The sequence below is a fragment of the Saprolegnia parasitica genome (assembly GCF_000151545.1).
Source record: "Saprolegnia parasitica CBS 223.65 unplaced genomic scaffold supercont2.13, whole genome shotgun sequence".
In the NCBI taxonomy this organism is placed as follows: domain Eukaryota; phylum Oomycota; class Saprolegniomycetes; order Saprolegniales; family Saprolegniaceae; genus Saprolegnia; species Saprolegnia parasitica.
Genome location: NW_012156407.1, coordinates 577,525 through 594,796, shown reverse-complemented (window position 1 = coordinate 594,796; position 17,272 = coordinate 577,525). Strand labels below are relative to the sequence as shown.

The 17,272-nt window shown below is 57.7% G+C and overlaps 8 protein-coding genes across 8 annotated transcripts; 2 read left to right on the top strand and 6 right to left on the bottom strand.

The window, feature by feature from the left end:
- The first annotated feature begins 275 nt into the window (after positions 1 to 275).
- On the top strand, positions 276 to 1,099 carry SPRG_04504 (hypothetical protein). The gene is made up of 4 exons (XM_012343426.1): positions 276 to 349; positions 389 to 515; positions 562 to 696; positions 749 to 1,099. The coding sequence occupies exons 1-4, from the start codon at positions 316 to 318 to the stop codon at positions 1,062 to 1,064; spliced, it is 612 nt and encodes a 203-aa protein (XP_012198816.1). The 5' UTR covers positions 276 to 315; the 3' UTR covers positions 1,065 to 1,099.
- A 4-nt stretch (positions 1,100 to 1,103) lies between these two features.
- Positions 1,104 to 5,149, bottom strand: SPRG_04503 (hypothetical protein). The gene is made up of 16 exons (XM_012343425.1): positions 4,974 to 5,149; positions 4,840 to 4,925; positions 4,497 to 4,788; positions 4,009 to 4,435; positions 3,829 to 3,920; positions 3,730 to 3,786; positions 3,579 to 3,680; positions 3,327 to 3,522; positions 3,057 to 3,274; positions 2,802 to 3,005; positions 2,606 to 2,755; positions 2,305 to 2,559; positions 1,811 to 2,258; positions 1,649 to 1,767; positions 1,423 to 1,597; positions 1,104 to 1,380 (listed from the first exon to the last, which is right to left on the bottom strand). Exons 1-16 carry the CDS (start codon positions 5,100 to 5,102, stop codon positions 1,163 to 1,165), a joined length of 3,168 nt encoding a protein of 1,055 aa, XP_012198815.1. The 5' UTR covers positions 5,103 to 5,149; the 3' UTR covers positions 1,104 to 1,162.
- A 318-nt stretch (positions 5,150 to 5,467) lies between these two features.
- Positions 5,468 to 6,543, top strand: SPRG_04502 (hypothetical protein; the record flags this gene model as incomplete). The annotated part of the gene is made up of 3 exons (XM_012343424.1): positions 5,468 to 5,721; positions 5,765 to 6,144; positions 6,201 to 6,543. 3 exons carry the CDS (start codon positions 5,468 to 5,470, stop codon positions 6,386 to 6,388), a joined length of 822 nt encoding a protein of 273 aa, XP_012198814.1. The 3' UTR covers positions 6,389 to 6,543.
- Positions 6,435 to 8,608, bottom strand: SPRG_04501 (hypothetical protein; the record flags this gene model as incomplete). The annotated part of the gene is made up of 9 exons (XM_012343423.1): positions 6,435 to 6,591; positions 6,640 to 6,854; positions 6,906 to 7,091; positions 7,134 to 7,205; positions 7,249 to 7,448; positions 7,494 to 7,653; positions 7,696 to 7,779; positions 7,827 to 8,132; positions 8,183 to 8,608. 9 exons carry the CDS (start codon positions 8,606 to 8,608, stop codon positions 6,435 to 6,437), a joined length of 1,806 nt encoding a protein of 601 aa, XP_012198813.1.
- A 385-nt stretch (positions 8,609 to 8,993) lies between these two features.
- Positions 8,994 to 10,339, bottom strand: SPRG_04500 (hypothetical protein; the record flags this gene model as incomplete). The annotated part of the gene is made up of 2 exons (XM_012343422.1): positions 8,994 to 9,576; positions 9,618 to 10,339. The coding sequence occupies 2 exons, from the start codon at positions 10,337 to 10,339 to the stop codon at positions 8,994 to 8,996; spliced, it is 1,305 nt and encodes a 434-aa protein (XP_012198812.1).
- Positions 10,340 to 11,750: 1,411 nt separating this feature from the next.
- On the bottom strand, positions 11,751 to 12,194 carry SPRG_04499 (hypothetical protein). Its single transcript, XM_012343421.1, has 2 exons — positions 11,952 to 12,194; positions 11,751 to 11,901 (listed from the first exon to the last, which is right to left on the bottom strand). Exons 1-2 carry the CDS (start codon positions 12,145 to 12,147, stop codon positions 11,819 to 11,821), a joined length of 279 nt encoding a protein of 92 aa, XP_012198811.1. The 5' UTR covers positions 12,148 to 12,194; the 3' UTR covers positions 11,751 to 11,818.
- Positions 12,195 to 12,324: 130 nt separating this feature from the next.
- SPRG_19663 (hypothetical protein) lies at positions 12,325 to 12,645 on the bottom strand (the record flags this gene model as incomplete). Its single annotated transcript, XM_012343493.1, has 2 exons — positions 12,325 to 12,384; positions 12,451 to 12,645. Coding segments are annotated over 2 exons (255 nt in total), but the record flags the coding sequence as incomplete, so codon positions are not given.
- Positions 12,646 to 16,113: 3,468 nt separating this feature from the next.
- SPRG_22136 (hypothetical protein) lies at positions 16,114 to 16,833 on the bottom strand (the record flags this gene model as incomplete). The annotated part of the gene is made up of 1 exon (XM_012343500.1): positions 16,114 to 16,833. A coding segment is annotated over exon 1 (699 nt), but the record flags the coding sequence as incomplete, so codon positions are not given.
- Between the last annotated feature and the right edge of the window lie 439 nt (positions 16,834 to 17,272).

Below are 17,272 nucleotides of genomic sequence, written 5' to 3'. Positions count from 1 at the left end.
GTCCGGATATGGTTTCCATATATTCCCACCATATCTTAATCCTCCAGCTAGGACGATCTTTCATGGAGTGGCACGCTGTCGATCTCGTAGTCACGTCTTATATCATTGCGTGAATAGGTCAACCTCGCCACTGGAGCTGTTTACTCGTATTGCGCTCGATTACCCTCTTGTGTTTGCCTGCTAAACGACCTAACGGTACATGGGACTTGGTTACATATGGCACATAAATCCATATATACATACAGAGTTCCAGAGATTCTAAACCGAATTTTCATGACATCCGTTCTGTGTGGTTTGCGGCGAGGGCTGAGCACGATGGCTTCGACGACGACCAAGACCTTTGCACTCGGTACGTTGCCATGGACGACCGGCTCCTGAGGCTGCGTAGATGGCTTCTGCTTGCGCCAGTTTGACGACCCGAGCTACAAGGGCACGCACATCGCCTACGACAAGGCGGCCTTCGAGGCCAAGATCAACGAGCTCTACGCGTCTGACGCGTGCTCGCTCATCGACGGGTACTTTCGCCACCATGTGAGCGTGACCTCATGCAACCATTGCTAGCTACGCTCCGTTCTGCAAGCACCTCTTTGTGCCCAACTTTGTCGGTGCCAAGCTGAGCACGGCGCTCATTACGGACGCCAACAAGCACCTGCTCGAGACCGACTACGTGGCCCGCGTGCCCACAGAGCTCCCCGTGTATGTCCTACTAGTATATGGCTCCTCGCAGTGCTTCATGCGCGTTACGTAGGCTTGCGCGCTGGTTCCCGAGTGCGTCCCTCGAGGCCGAAGCCGCGTCGCACCTCGACATTATTTTGTACAGCCGCGACCAGATCCGCAAGGAGACAGCGGCGACGGGGCTCCCGCTTGATAGCGTCAACGACGACGTGCCGTGGGGCATCATCTCGGTCAAGGCGCAGGACGTAGCCCATGAGCTGCCAATGAACCCGATCACGGTGCTGCGCAATGCGCTCGGCAAGGAAGAAGGCGGGTCGGGCGTTCCGCTCTCGCGTGAAAAGTACCTCGAGGCCGTCGCGTACTGGAAGACGCACGCCGTGATCCAATAAGATGCATATCAAGAACGAATCTTATTGCTGCCACGAGTGGGCAAGCTTCATGTGGTACGAGAGGACACTCTCGAGCGGCGGCTTCGTCGTCGTCGTCGTCAGCGCAGACGTGTTGAGTTTGGGCAGCGTTCGCTTGAGGAGCCCCCGTGGGGCCGGCGCTGCGACAGCCGCGTCGTCGTTTGTGACGGCAGCTGCGTCAGCGATGCCGCGCGCTGGAGCTCTAAAATGCCTTCGACCGTCTTGATTTCGCGCTTCTTGCGGACGGTCGCGCGTCTGTTGACATCGTCCAACTGTCCAAGTTCGTGCAGGACCACATCTATGCCACACGTTACCGCGTGCGCGTGTGGAGCGCGCGAACCTAATGGCGGGCTCTCGGCAGTCTCGTCGTCTTTGGTCGGGCCTTTTCGCGGCATGAGCTGCGACAAGCTCTTGAAGCGCGCGCACGTGCGTGGTGTGAGCTTGAAACTCGGGCTCCCGAGCGGGGATTTCGTGCTCAGACTCATCTGCGGCGTCGACAGCGGCGTCGCTTCGCGCTACATGCAGCCTTTCATACACCACAAGTAGCATGGGGATGACGGACGTACCCGGGGATCGCGCATCGCGATGCTGATCTGGTGCACTTTGCTACAGAGTTCGCGCGCCTGGGCTTCTTTGACGCGGCGCCGGCACGACGTATCCACCGGCACGGTCCACGGCTCGACGACTACACACCATCTCAACGACCATAGCGATTGCATGCACGCAACCTGGTTCGCGCCGCGTCGCAAAATAGTCGAGGGTGCCTTCTGGGTCGCCGTCGCTCGTCCACGCCTTGACTTGGCCCGCGACCGAGCACGAGAGAAGCGACGTTCCGCCCTTGACGCACGGCACAGACGAGAGCTTGGCCACCGCGTGGGGTCCCGTTGACCACTGTACATCGTGGTAGACGCACGTCGGCGGTGGACTCTGTTGCTGGATCGATTTCGCCGCCTTCACACTCTTGTGCATGGCATCCCAGAGAATTTCGCTGTGCGTGTGCCGTCCGATCGTGGCTTCGGCGCTTGAGCTGCCCGCTCCATTCGGCTCGTCGTTGGTCTCGGGCGGCGATGAGTTCTTAGGAAGGAGCACGCGCGCGCACATGTCGTGTGTGAGTGTCCACCGAGTAACGCGGCCAGCTTCGTCGCCAGCAATGATCCAGTAGTCCGGCTTGGCACCCTACATTCCAATGTGATCATGATCGAAGTCCACGCAGTGTGCCTACGGGCGTCACGACGACGTCAAGACACGTAATGGGGCTGCCTTTCGACGTGTGCTTGAGCTCGAAGAGGCATTGCGACGGCGCGGCCGACCGCCGAACACCCCAGAGAAAGACGTCGCCATTCGAGAAGCCCGCGAGGAGACCTGGGAGCGCGCCAAGAAAGGCGATGCACATGATCTCGCCGCAGTGCACGCGCGGAGGCACGCACGACCCGACAAGTTGCGGCGAGAAGAAATCCCACAGCTGCAAGTAACACTCCTACGCCAAACTCAGCCCAACGAGTTCCAAGCTATCAGCGACGTACACCAAGCGCCCCCGAGACATGTGCCATGGTCGCAATGAGATCCCACGCTTCGCTCACTTGGCTCGTCACAATATCAATCGAGAGCTGGGCGCCATGGAGGTTGCTCGGTCGTAGCGGCAGACCGCTACCGGTGCGTGGTCGGAGCTCCACCTAGTATGTACAATATCGTCTTTTGAACGGTAGACTGGTGTGGTACCGCCGACGACGGGCGAGAGCCCTGCACGGTGCATGCTGGTGGCGGCGCCTGAAGGTGAATCGAGCGCAGTAGCACCGAGAGCGGCGCGCCGGCGTATGGTACGTAATACCCGTGGGCGTTGTTCTCGTCACAGATATGGATGGTCGAGTCCATGGCAGTCGAGACGACACACTTGGCTTTGGCCGCGTACGAGACGGACGTGATCTGCGCGCCTGTATATGGCTATTTTGTCCATATACCAATTCGATATGGTACCGCGAGGGTGTGCGGGTCGAGCTCCTTCATGAGGTTGCCGTTGACCATGTTGACGACGAGGATTTGACCTGCATCGTCGCCGACAATGAGCTTGCGCTCGCGGTCGTCCATGCACACGGCCGTGATACCGCGCACGGGCCGTTCGTTGTAAATGACTTGCAGACTGTATACTTTGGTAGCGTTGCCCGTGCCGACGTCCCATAAAATCAAGCGGTGATCTAGCAACTGCGATCGATACATGGACCGTAAGATATAGCGATATGGACGTACACGTGGCGGCCGTAATGAGGTTGAGCGTCGCGTTGAAGGCCATAAAGATAAACTCTTCGCGGTCGCGGGTGATCGAGCAGTCAAAGTACTCGATGCACTTGCCGCCGCAGAGGAGGACGGCATCGGCGTGGGCCGTGGCGGGCATCACCAGCTGTGCCCGAAGCAGTCCCATCTCCGCCGAGTGGGCTTCAAACACCTAGCCCACATGCACATGGTATCTCGTATCTGCCAAAAGGATGTGCATGGCCCTACCTGCAGACAGTCCCACGACGTCGCAGACCACACGCGGCAGGTGCCAAGCTCATCGGACGAGAGAAAGTGGCTCTCCGAGTCGACGGCGGTGATTGCACTCAGCTATACTCGCCGCCATGTCAACAGGTAGCGGCAACGAGGTGGAGTCTACCGCAGCATGGTGGCCGCGCAACGCGGTCTGAAGGTCGCCGTCGTCCACGTTCCAGATCTACATCCAAACTCGAAAGAGCGCTTCGATACAAGCACGGACCAAGATCTCCATCGTGCTTTCTTCTGCAAACGAGTAAAAGCCAATGCTGGCGAGGTAGGCAAACTTGGGCGAGTGGACGACGGCCTTGACGCCTACGATGCATCATCGCCCCTTGTTCGCCCAAGCAACGTGTATGTGGGTTGTCCATGGAGCGACCATAGATTGACATCACAAAAATACCTTTTTCATGGGCCTCGAGCACCACATCGGCGTCTTCACGCGAGAGATCGTGGAGCGTGATGAGGCCGTTAAAGCTGCCAAAGGCCACGGCGGTGCGCGTGCTGCGCTTGACAACGCAGAGCGCACTCACACCCTTGACGTCCACCTTCATGTCCACCGACGCCAACGCCGCAATATCGTACGCGGCGATGAGCGGACTCGGCGGCTTGCGGTGCTGGTGTGCACTTATGTGGCCTGTCGCTGTCAAAAGAAGCTGCGCCGACGGAACCCAGAGAAGCAACTCGTGCGGCGCCGGCGTTTCAACGCGCTGCAGCGGCACGGGGCCGTAAATGCGGCCAATGTCCCAAAGCGTGATCGTGCCGTGCTGCTGAAGCACAGACGATACGACAAGCGTCGATCGTGTCGGCACTTCTTCGATCGCGAGCACCTTTCGCGAGGTCGTTAGATCGAGGGACAAAAAAAGAGGTACAAAAGTACTGTAACATTACCTTGTGGGCTTGGTACGCGGTGTGGAGGCGAATCGTCGAGGCGAAGCGCGGCTCGGCGTCGCGCTCGTGGGCGACCACATACAAATGCACCACGTCCGCGTGCACCTCGAAGTATGCGACGGCGCTCTTCGCGGCGAGGTACAAGAGCTGCGCAATGTAGGTGCGCTCGGCTGCAATCGGCTGCGTCGAGTTGGTGAGCTCGCCTTTGAAGCTCAATTTCGTATAGAGTTTGGCAGTCGACTGCGCGCTAATCGCCTCCTCCGCTTTCGCAATGCCCGCGTCCATGATGTAGCTACCGAACGATTCAATGCGACGCCCTTTGTCGTAGGAGGAAGAGACGTACCCAGCAAACTCGTCCCACTCGAGCGACCCGTCACCGTTGACGTCGATGGTTTCGAAGAGCTCGATGACCGCCATGGCAAACTCAAGCTATGTATGCGTGCTTGGAATACAAGGCCGGCGGAGTACTGTATGTACCTCGTCCTCGATGTGTTCGTGGAGCGACTTGGTCATGGTGTAGACAAACTCGTCAATCGTGAGCGGTCGGACGAAGCGAGACTTGAGCCGCTTCACGTCCTCCGTGCTCAGCGCCATCATGATGTCCATGGCCGCTGGAAAGGCCGTCTGAAACCGGAAACCGCGTTGGCGCCAATGGTAGAAACCAGAAATAGTGACGTAGACACCCTTGCAAACATTTTACAAGAGCTTACTATCGCGATATCCGACGTCATTGCAGCATTCTTGTAGTTATCCGTTTGCCCAAGGACTCGGCGCTAGCACTCGCCCGCTTCGTGTACACCGGGGCAGAGGGATGGATCGCTTGCGCAGCAGGAGCGTAGCGTCGTCGTCACTTCAGCTGCAATCCACCATATCTATTTTTAGCGAAATTGTATCCGGCGATCCGGATACCGTGCCAGTTTTGGCTGGCGTGCATCATGGCAACCGAGACCGGCGTGGACGACGCGACGTCGATGTATGCAGACCTCTCGACCCGGAGCCTCTTCTCGTGCGGCCTTGAGGTGCTGCGCACGAGCTGCGCCGAGGCCAAGGCGGCCAAGACCCGGGCCTTTGCCGCTGCGTGGAAGGCGGGCACGATCTCTGCCACGTCTCTCCCAGGCGACGACCTCGCTGGCGTGCCCGAGTCGCCGGCGCGCCCCGCCTACGTCAAGATCGCATCCAAGAACGACAAGATGAAGCAAGGGAACCGCAAGGCCTTTGCCCACAGGTACAAATGCATCGCGATCGATGGCCCTCACGCTGTCGCCTAGTGTGGCCCACGCCGAGAGCTACGCGATCGACTTGATGTGGGACATGGTCTGTCGCTTCGGACCGTCCAACGACATGCCCAAGGCGTTCTTTGACGACTTTGTGCGCATCGCCGACGAAGAGGCACAGCACTACCGCAGCTGGGCCAGTCGTCTGAAAGACTTCGACTCGTTCTACGGCGACCTGCCCGGCCACGACGGGCTCTGGGACAGCGCCCGCGAGACATCGTCCGACATACTCTCTCGGCTTGCGCTCGTGCATCTCGTGCACGAAGCCCGGGGCCTTGACACGTACCCCATGGCGGTCGCGCGCTTCACCAAGAGCAACGACACGACGACCTTGACGTTTATGGAAAAGAACCACAAGGAGGAAGTCACGCATGGTGTCAATGCGATAGTGTCTGCAATCAAAAGGACAATAATCTGTTGTCGTGTGTAGTCGCGGCGGGGCTGCGCTGGTTCCAGTACCTCTGCGAGAAGCAAGGTGGGCTGGATCCGATTCCGACCTTCCACGACCTCGTTCGCGCCCACTATGTCGGTGTCCTCAAGCCTCCGTTCAACACGGCGGCGCGCGACCGCGCGCTCATGACCGAGGCGTGGTACATGCCGCTGACCGAGCCGGCGTAACCATTGGCCACCAAACACTGCCTTTCGAAACGAGAGCTACAGGTTATTACAATTTTCGAAGGGTCAAGCACGCCTGGGCTCGCTCATCAATATCATAGCTGATTGTGAGGCGGGCGCGGGGTGGCAAGGCAAGGAACTCGCAGACTGAGACGCCTGTGACGTTGCCGGCCGAGTGCCGCAGCCGCCGGCCGTCGCTTTTGGAGCTATCGATCCATTACGTTCCAATACTGAACGAGCATCGCGTGTATTACCTTGGTACGACGAGCGCGGGCTCTCCGTTGACGACGATGTGGATCGTCGGGTTGTAGTCGGTGAAGAAGCCGGCTTGGAGCATGTAGAGGCCTGGCAGCTCGAGCGTGATGGCGTCGGCGCCCTTCTCCCACACGAAAATGTCGGGGCTCGTGTTGACAATCTGTACATTCCACTGGATCGTCTGGACCTCGCTTGGTCGTCCGTGCTTCCATATCTAAAGCATTTAAATGATTCTATAGGAGCAAGCAGGATTCGAACCCTGTACCCAGCGTCCGAGACATAGCTCCCCGCGCATTTGCCGGCGAAGGCCGCTGAGATCGTCCCCAAGCGCCTTTAGGTCGCTTTCGTCGGCCTTGGACTGCAGCGTCTCTTGCAGCGAGGCGAGGGCGTCGTTGACGTCGGCGATGTTGCACTTGGTGTCGAGTAGTGTACACGTGTCCTTGATGCCCATCTAATACTGTACAATAGTAAATTGGGCACCAGGAGGCGCCACCTTGGTCACGAGCTGCGTGTGGAGATCGTCGACACTGAGCTTCCAGCCATCCATGAGCCGCACTTGGTGTTGCTACATGGATCGTCCACGTCGTACTCCAGTAGCACGGTCCTACCAGCGTCTGAATCGACTCGGCAATGTGCTCGTGGAGCTCTTTGGCGCGCGTCTCGACCTTGGTCCGAAGACTCTCGAGCTCGTCGCGCATCTCGCCTTGCATGTCGTTGGTTTGTTTGGTTGTCGCGTGGAGCAGCTCCGTGCACACGTCCCGCAGCTCGTCGTGGCTCACCTTGGCCGCCAGCCATGCGTGGACGTCGTCTAGCATTCCAATTTCGATGCGAAATCTGTTGAGGTGTTCGGTACCTTGGTTGACTTTGCGCGCAAAAATCTTGACGACATCCGATTTGGAACACTTTTTCTCTAGAATCTGGCCAAATTCGACTTTCAGCTGACCGATCGAGCGCTGGAGCGTCTCGTCGAGCTCGTGCAGGCGCACGTCCAGCGCTTCCTTCTCCAGAGCCGTCTACCGTTCGTTCAACATCGCTATGCGCAGCAACACTCGAACCTCGTGGCGCACATCGTGGAGCTCAGAGCGGTCGACTTTGCCTGCAAGCACGAGCTTGACGTCGGACGCCATCGCGCGTTGCCGCTACAGTAGTATGGTACCTCGAGTGTCGACTCGACGACTGTCGGTACCAAGTGGGTCTGGCACTCGGCGATCACTTTGGTCAGTGCGTCGTCGCGCTGGGTCTTTTGCCGCTGGAACTCTTTCTGCACCTCAGTCTGCCACGCAGCCTGGGCGTGCACGAGCTCCGGAAGACGCTTTGCAAGTGCGTGCACTTCCGGTTCGATCGTCGCTTTAAACGCTAGCAGTTCGTGCAGCTGCGACTTGCGCACCCTGTCTTTGGACTCGGCTTGCTGCTGGTGTGCAACGAGCTTCCCGAGCCGCTGCTCGGCTTCGGCGATCGCTGCCGCCGCCGACGCCTTGGCCGCACGCGCCACCTACGCATGCCATCTATTGCATAATCTCACTGCGCTCGGATTGCACGTACGCTGCTAGATGCCGCGTCGAGGTCGGCTCTGGTGACAAACGAGTCTTGTGCACGGTCCATTAGTAGCTTGGCGGTCGAAGCGTTGGCCTCCTGGAGCGGGCCCACCGCATGGTCCATGCGGCGCTTCATTTGATCGACAGCCGCTGCGACGCGCGTCTCGAGGTCGCTGGACGTCACGGCGCGCTTGAGGCACTTGCGCACGTCGTTTTGAAGCTGCACAACCTCGATCTGGGAAATCGCGGACGGCGTGTGGGCATCGACGAGACGGTCCAGACGCGCGTCCAGCGTCTCGAGCAAGACGGCGTGGCTCGATAGGATGCGCGCGACGGTCTCGAACGTGCTCTTGACGATCGTTTGGATGTTGCGCCACTCCGAGTCGCCAGCGAGAAGCGTCTCGAGGCCCGTGACGGCCGCGGTCGAGGCCATGGGTTTGGATACGCGCGCCTGCGATTGGCTCGTGGTCCAATTCCCTTAGACAGTACCATGCGGTTCGAATTTTGTGATCTTTTGCGACTTTGCCTTTCGAACCAATTCAAGTCTGAGTTGACCTATGAGTTCTGAGATGCACCACCACGCTACCCTTTGGGTTCTTATAAGAGCATGTGCTCGTGTAGCCACGGACTCGGCCGCACCGGCTGCAACTACTGCAGGGGCTACGTGTACAACGAATAACTATCTGTAGTCGGATCCTTGTAGCACCAAGAGAACGCGCAGCAACATTAGTATCTAACTCTGGCGAAGAAAGAAGGGTGCTCATTCATTGCTACCGTTGCTCGAGGCATCCAGCGACTCGACATCATAGATTTGGTGCTTAGGATTCGCCGGTAAAGGCGCCAACGATCAAGAAGACGTTGAGGCCGACGATGAGCAGGCAGAGCACGGCCGTGATGGCCGAGATCAAGTACGAGTTGGCCCACTCGCCCATGATGGACGTCTTGCTCGTAAAGTAGGCGAGCGGCACGAGTGCAAACGGAATGCAAAAGCTGAGCACGACCTGGCTCACGACCAGCGCTTCGGTCGGGTCGACGCCGGCAAACACAATGATGAGCGACGGCACGATCGTCACGAGCCGGCGGATCCACATGGACACTTGGACCCGGAGGAACCCGGCCATGATGACTTGGCCGGCGAGCGTCCCGACGGCCGATGACGAGATACCGGACGCAAGGAGACCGATCGCAAAGACGGTGCTCGCGGCTTTTCCGAGGAGCGGCTCGAGCGTCAAGTACGCTGTCTCGATCGTTGTAATGTCGTTTTGGCCGTTGGCGTGGAAGGTCGCGGCCGCCATGATGAGCATCGACATGTTGACGAAGCCTGCGATGCCGAGCGCAATGATGATGCCGGTGATTTCGATCGCAAGCGGCGGCAAAATGACGTCGCCCGTCTCGCTGACGCTAAAGCGGCCTTGCGTGAGCGACGAGTGGAGGTAGATGACGTGGGGCATGACGGTCGCACCGACGATCCCGACCGCGAGCAGCACGCTGTCCTTGCCGTCGAACGCGGGCACGAACGTGTGGTACGCGACGTGCCCCAGTCGATCGACTGCAGAGCGGTCTCGACAATGTACGAGACGACAATGACCGAGACGAGCGAGAAGATGACGGCCTCGAAGAGCCGCGTCTGGTGCTGGTGCACAAGCAGTAGCAGCATGGTTGTAAAGCACGTGATGAGCGCGCCCCACACCAAGGAGATATCAAAGAGGAGCTCGAACGCGATGGCCGACCCGATGAATTCGGCCACGTCCGTGGCGATCGCTGCGATTTCAGCAATGAACCACATGATGAGCACAAACCAGTGCGGGCACTCTTCGCGGATGACCTCGGGGAGGTTCTTGCCGGTCGCGAGCCCGAGCTTGGCCGAGAGCGTCTGGAAGAGCATCGCCATGATGTTGGCGACGAGGATGACCCAGAGCAGCGTAAAGCCGTAGTTGGAGCCGCTCTGAATGTTGGTGGCAAAGTTGCCCGGGTCCACGTACGCGACGGACGCGACAAAGGCCGAGCTCAGCGCCGGCAGGAGCCGCCGGAAGAAGCGCCCGACGGCCGACGTCTCGGACGATCCGTGCTGCGTGATGGAGCCCTCTTTGGCCTCGATCTGGATCGCGATCGCCGACGCCTCGCTCTCGTGCGCATGGTACGCCGACGCCTTGGGCGTTGTCATCGTTGCGCAAAAGGTCGAATAAAACGCGCGGTCGCGACAGCAGGCGTACTTTTGAAGCAAATTGCAACGTGGCCTCGCGCCTGATTGGCTACGGCGCTGCGGACAGACGGATGGGACATGCAGCGGCAAGCTCCAAGAGCGAATCTAGCTGCAACCACGCGAGGTGGAGGACTTGGTCAGTCCTGCGCATGTCGTCCGACCGCATGAATCTGTACTGCAGTCCTGTCGTCGTCGCTGCATTATAGTGTCGTGTCATTGCGTTCGACCATTGCCAAAAACGGCAAGAAAATCATGCAGCACACAGGTTGAACCAAAGGTCAAGCACAACCGAAGCGTTCTAGGACCTAAAGACTCGCTTCCACGACACTCGTGTTGACTGAGCACGCAGCGTTGGTGGCTAAGATGTCAGTCCTGGCTCTGCCCACACCCGTAGTACTTTCACTGGTGGATTGATAGCATGTACCCAGCTCGATCGCGCCACGGCACGACGTGACGCCATGTTCAAGATGTTGTCGACACTTGCGCAAGTCGAGATGAAGGGAATCTTCCTGCATGTAGTGCAGCTGTACTCACGTCGGGGAGATCGAAGTGACACTAAATAGGTTGTTGAAGTGAGTCTATTTAGATATAATTTACACTGAACTGGATATGGTGGTGGACTATCGATTCCAAGGTGCTACGATGAGCCGGCCGCCGAGAGGCTTAGCCGAGCGGGAGACGTGGCGTGTAAACGAGTGACACTAAATAGGTCGTTATCGCAAGCGTATCCTCCGTCAGAACGGCAGAATCTGTGAACTGCATTTGTTCTAGCGGGTTTAAATTGGTTGACCGAATAGGTAGAGCTGGGTTCGCGTCCCGGCAATCTTCCTTTCCCGTTTTCCACGGTGAAATGTCAACTTGAAGTATAGTTCAAGCGCCGCCGACGGGCACGACACGTCCAACGGCACCGATCACCGCAGCAACGCGGCGGTGTGGTGCACACTCCCTTCCAAGCCTTTGTCGCAAAAGCACCACCGGTAGGTAGCCGATCGCAGCTTGATGCGCGCGTCGCAAGTATACTGACGTGATCGTTTGCGCGCTGGCCGTGCGTTCGGTCTACAAGATGGTCGCTTTCGCGGCGTCATCTAGGTACATGTGCTACAGCCTCGCTGCATTGTCGCTTGCATCACGCGCTCGAGGAGCTGTGTTACCATGCTGCAAGAATTCCGAGGCGGTCTTACTAATACGGATGTGCCGAGCACGTGCATGGTTCCACTTGGCCGGCGATGCGTGACACCAAACAACTTTCATGTAATTTGTTGGGCGGGCATCGAGCGTACTACAGCTAGTAGCTACTGTAGTACTATACTGAAACTTGGTCAACTTTATCATAGTGTAGTGGTCGACGCAAACAATGACAAGTTGTTGATTGCTCGTTGCTTGTTTTCAACCTTCGACCTCCTTTCCATGTTTGGACGGGTTTGCTTTTGCCTCCTCGAGCTATTTGTTGCGCTCGTCGCGGTGCGTCGTAGCCGTCACAAGCATGTTGACGTGGCCGTGAGCGCGCTGGCCGTGCAGTCGGTCTACAACGAGGTCTCTTTCGCGGTGTTATCTCGTGTACGAGTAGGACTACCTCGTTGCATTGTCGCTTGCGCCACGAGCGCGAGGAGCTCTGTCATAATGGCGTCATGCGCGTCAACGTCGGCGCCAAAGACGGCCGTAAAGTGTGCTTCGATATGGTCGCGGCCGTGGTTGAGCACAGGCGCCGGCTTGGTCAAGAGCAAGTCCATCAATTTTGCCCAGCGCGATTCAAACGCGTCGTCTGTCATCACGATGGCGGTACGGACGTAGCCTCGCCACGCCTCAAGAATGCGGTCTTCTTCGTCGATCGAGATGACGTCGCGGGCCTCGCTCGTCAGAACTGATAGCACCAAGCTCTGCGTAAAGGTCGTTGCAGAGACCTGTGTTGAAGTCGTCGCACGCGGCGCGACGGCGACAACAACCGCGTCCAGGGAAAACGAAAAACTCGGAATCGTGGTCGCCTCGAACTGTCGACGCGCGGCCTCCTACGACGCATGATGGTTGTAAAGACATCGGTCGTCTTGAAAAGGTACGAGGAACATGGCGTGTACAGGAGTGAATTCGGCGCCGTGCAAGAGGTAGGACGGTACGTTCCGGGCGTTGATGTCAAAGCAGTGGGGTCCGTTCAAGCTCGAGCAGACCGTGACTGCACGCGTCGCTGTTGGAGCGACATCGATCGCTGTGGGAATTATTGCGGCCCCAAAGGTCGATGCTGCAGTGAAGGCCAGTGCGGCCATGTACTTCATGTTGATCGGTTGGAAGTGAACGCGCCAAGCGGTTTCATCACGAGTCGTACTTTTCGAGTGGTCGCTACTAACGACACTCTACTCTACAAAGCGTGCTACGTAGAAGTAGTTGGATAGTGCGATGCATTAGCTCGAGGAGTGTACCAAGGCAGTCCAGTCAAAGACACGATCTCATGTACCATGACCTCGATACATGCCCGTGACTTGTGGGCCACATGTCGTAGCCGTTCCTGCTCTTCAAGCACCCAGGGGAAGGGGTACTCTTGGAAAGCGACTTGGACGCTGTCGACAGGCTGAAAACGCCTCTAGCAAACATGGCGCGCCTTCCCATGGCATATTCCATGCTTGGCCCTGGGACGGATATCGTGTGAGACACTCGTGATAAATCACAAATCTGGTCATACACTATTTACGCCAAATCGCGTCTTCAACTTGAACTTGCATTTGGCGCCAAACCAACGCATTGAACGATGCACGCGGCAATAATCAATGCTTGCTTTAACATCAACGCTTGACCGACTACTGCGTACATGTGTAGACTCATGGTGTAGACTGTAATAGCAATGAACACTAAATGTTTTAGCAACACGCTCTCCCCCGCCAACCCACCAACCTGTTCAATTCGCTACAGAGCATCCCTGGCCGATGACCGTTTACTTCGAGCAATCTTGAGGTGGTGCAATGGATCCATAAGCTCTCCCCCACCTTCGACTGGAGCTAGGTACGCAATGTTTCGAAAACACGTGACGTTTGCTGGCGCACGCATCTTCAAGTGCATTTCTAGCTCGCCACAGCTCGTGCTGGTGCTTGTGCACACGTGAGCAGCGCGCGAAGCACAGATCCAGTCTCGCACGCGTGTTTTACTAGCACCACGATCACACCTACAATTAGTACCGTGTAGGTTGATAGCCGCCACGGAGCGTTTCTGCCTGGTGTCTGGCAGCACCAAGTCGAGATTTGCCAGCGTAGTCTAGCTCGAGAATATGACATTCAAGGTCAGCAAACTCAGTCGGTTGATAAACACCCGAGCCCAAGGAGCTTGCATTGTGTCGTGCATGGCGTATGTGTGGTCTATGGACACCTCGTTGGTGGTCGTTCAGAAGACTCCTCGCCCACCGCCCACCACCTCGAGGACACCCTTATTAAGCTGCGCCTCATTACGACCTCAAAGACCTACCGGTACCGGAATCCGTGATCCCAGCGATCATGTCGGTGTAGATTAGCCTTGGCGAGCTCGCGTTCGACATCGCCTTCGAATCGAGCATAGAGAACAGCCACAATGAACGTGCGATGATGGCGATCAATGTGAAAAGACGCCTCGTTGGCCATCGAAGGGTGTCGAAATTCTGGAGGTTGAAGTGCATCATCATTCGCGCCCAAGCGTCGTCGATGGCCCGTTGGCAAACTGCGTCAAGTTGTGTAATCACACTTGACGTGCAGCGCAGGAAAACGAATCCGGTACACCGTGGCACTCGAGCATAATCGACCTGCATTCGGCGACGTCGGGTTAGTCGCTCTGCACCGCGTGGTTGCACCCGGTGTCCGTACCGCCGGCTGTCCAAAGCTGTGAGAAGAAGAGGACGAAGACAAAGCAACGGGGCACGAACTAAGGGTAATTTGTTTTGTGCGTGTGCAACGCGCCCAGCCAGCAGTGATTACCGATTACCATGGTAGTCCAGCATACCTAGAAGGTTCACCGTAGAGTTGCTACTCGGTCGCTTCCTGCTCCACTGCCCAAACTCGACGGCTACAGTCGAAGGCATCGGAGAGCAGCCTCGCGCTGCAAATGGTGATCCTAACCTGGTAACGTTAGTGTACGTTCTGCGCGCCCTGCGATGTCCTCGGGTTGTCGACGCCGTGTACAGGCGATCCGTCCGAAACGTAGAAAAGACGCACAACATCGTCATGTCCCACCATGCGGCCTCCTCAAGTAAGAAAAGTGCGTGGAAATGTGTGAAAAATGTGAAATACCCGAAAAGACCCGCGAAACACAGCACCACATTGCGAAGGACGAGCCGCGATCGTCCGCAATCTCCGGCATCATTGCCAATGAGGCACGTGTGACCAAAGCGCCGTGTATGCCACGCCGAGGGCCCCGAGATGTGGTAGAGTCCGCGAGGACACTGCAGCCTTCCAGCGCGACGATGTGAAGGCACGTTTCCTTGTTCCGAGGGAGCTCCTTTCAGTCCCATGTGCCCCATTTGCGCAAACTCAGATCTTTGTCTCCCACTCCTCGGATCAGAAAAACGACCGATGGCGGCACGACCCAGCGGCACGGTGGTACGTAGTATCCCACCACGACCGACGCTGGGCATGCATGCCAGAACTATTGCCACAGGTTGTCGTGTCGTGTGCTGGTTGCTTTCTGGTCATCGAGAGAGCTCGCAGCGAACATGACCGTCGTCTTGATTGCGTGCTATAGACAGGCCTCCATTTTGGCTCGCGCGACAGGGCGCCATAATCTCGATCTCTCCCACAAATGTGTACACACCAAGACCACCATGCGGGCGGGTCGGATGAGCCTCGCATGTGGCCTTTCTTCGAAATGTTGATGCTGCCATACCCACTACTACAGCTGTATTGTCTACCATGCGTGGCGACGGCTACGACAAAGCTCTACGACACACAGTATTAAATACATCCCTACAACACAGCCCAAGCACCTAGCAACTATCTACTTCGACGATCGAAGCTCCGTCTATCGATCTGTCTACAGTCGTGAGCCTTGCCGTGGAGGTTCCAAGGTGGTGGCATTGAAAACGAAATCGTCTTGTGTGTGAAATCCGCGTCGTGTATCCATATGGCATGTCGCAAGGGGCTTTGTTGAAGTCGCAGCTGGTGTTACTACGTCGCGGGCGCCGTGGCCACGAGTGGCAGTGGCTCGTCCTTTGTGAGGAGGTGACTCCTTCATTTTTGCTTTTGCTCGGCAGTCGAAAGATGCGGTCGGCGCAAAACAGTATCATCTCCGAGTACAAGGTGGCGGCGACACCCCGCGACGGCTACGAAGCCGGCGAGGACGACAGCGAGAAGCAAGCCCTCGAGTTTGCCGTCATTACCAACGGCCTCGAACACCCGCAGATCACGCTTAAGTCGCTCGTCGTCGGCACACTCATGGGCATTTTTGTCAGCGTGCTCGCGATGTACTACGGCCTCAAGATCGGTGTCACGCCGTCCCTCAACGTGCTCGCCGGTGTCGGTGGCTTCATGCTCACCAAGGCCATGATGCGCTTCAACATCTTCTCCGGCTTCTTTTCCGTCCAAGAAAACGTCGTCATCCAGACGACCGCCGTGGCCTGCATGAGTCTGGCCAGCCAGGCCGGGTTTACCTCCGGTGTCCTCGCGCTCACACAGGTCGTGTACGAACAAGTCGGCAACAACACCAAGGGCAACCGCGCGGCCGATGTCATCGACTTCAACTGGATCCACTCGTTTGCGTGGTGCGCCAGCATTGCGCTCTTTGGCTTCTTCATCTCCTTCCCGCTCCGCCGCAAGTTTATCATTGACATGCGCCTCCTCTTCCCCAGTGGCACGGCCACTGCGCACATGATCAAGACACTCCATACCTCCAAGGAAGTGGTGGAGCACCAATGGAACATTCTCCTCAAGTCGGGTGTCATCTCGTACTGCTGGAGCATCTTCCTCTTCTGTTTTGACGGTCTTGGTTCGTTCCCGATCTTTGGCATGAAGGCCGCGGGCTTTGGCTGGACGTTCGACTGGGCGCCGGGCACCTACGCCATTGCGCTCATGCTGCCGTTCCGCATCATGTACTCGATCTTCCTCGGCAACATCGTCGCGTCGGCCATCATGACGCCGTACCTCAAGGCGTACAAGCTCAACGACTGGTTTGAGACCAAGGACGTCACGGGTCTCAAGGGCTACTACACGTTCACGGCCGTCGCGATCATCTGCGTCGACGCGCTCTACAGCATTGTCAACATTGGTATCATCCTCGCCAAGTCGTGGATGAACAAGAAGACGCCGGAGACGACCGAAGCCGAGGACCCGAAGACGTCGGGCGCCAACTCGATCACGGAGACGCAGCGCCAGGCGTACCTCGACAAGATCTTCGACTCGGTGCACATCCCGGCGTGGCTCTGGGTGAGCGGCCTCCTTATCTTTGCTGCCGTCTCGGTCGTCGTCATCTCGGTCGTCTTTGAAGAGGTGCATTGGTACAAGATTCTCGTCTGCTGCCTCCTCATCCCGATCTTCGCCATCGGTATCTTTTTTGGGTGTCGGTATGACGGATTGGAACATCTCGAGCGCCGTCGGCAAGCTCATCCTCTTCATCATCGGCTCGTGGTCGGAAGACGGCTCGATCATTGCGTCGCTCTTGCTCTGCCAGATGGTCATTGTTGGCTGCTCGCAGGCCGCCGACCTCATGCAGGACTTCAAGACCGGCTACCTCGTCGGCGCGTCGGCCAAGTCGATGATTGTCGCGCAGATCTTTGGCGCGTGCATGTCGTGCCTCATTGTCCCGACGGTGTGGGTCGTCATGAACCAAGCGTTTACGATCCCGGGCGACGTCATCACGGCGCCGTACGGCGAGATCTACCGCACGCTCGCGATCACGGCGTCGGTCGGCCTCTCGGGTCTCCCAAGTACTGCGGCTACTTCATGCTCATCGGTG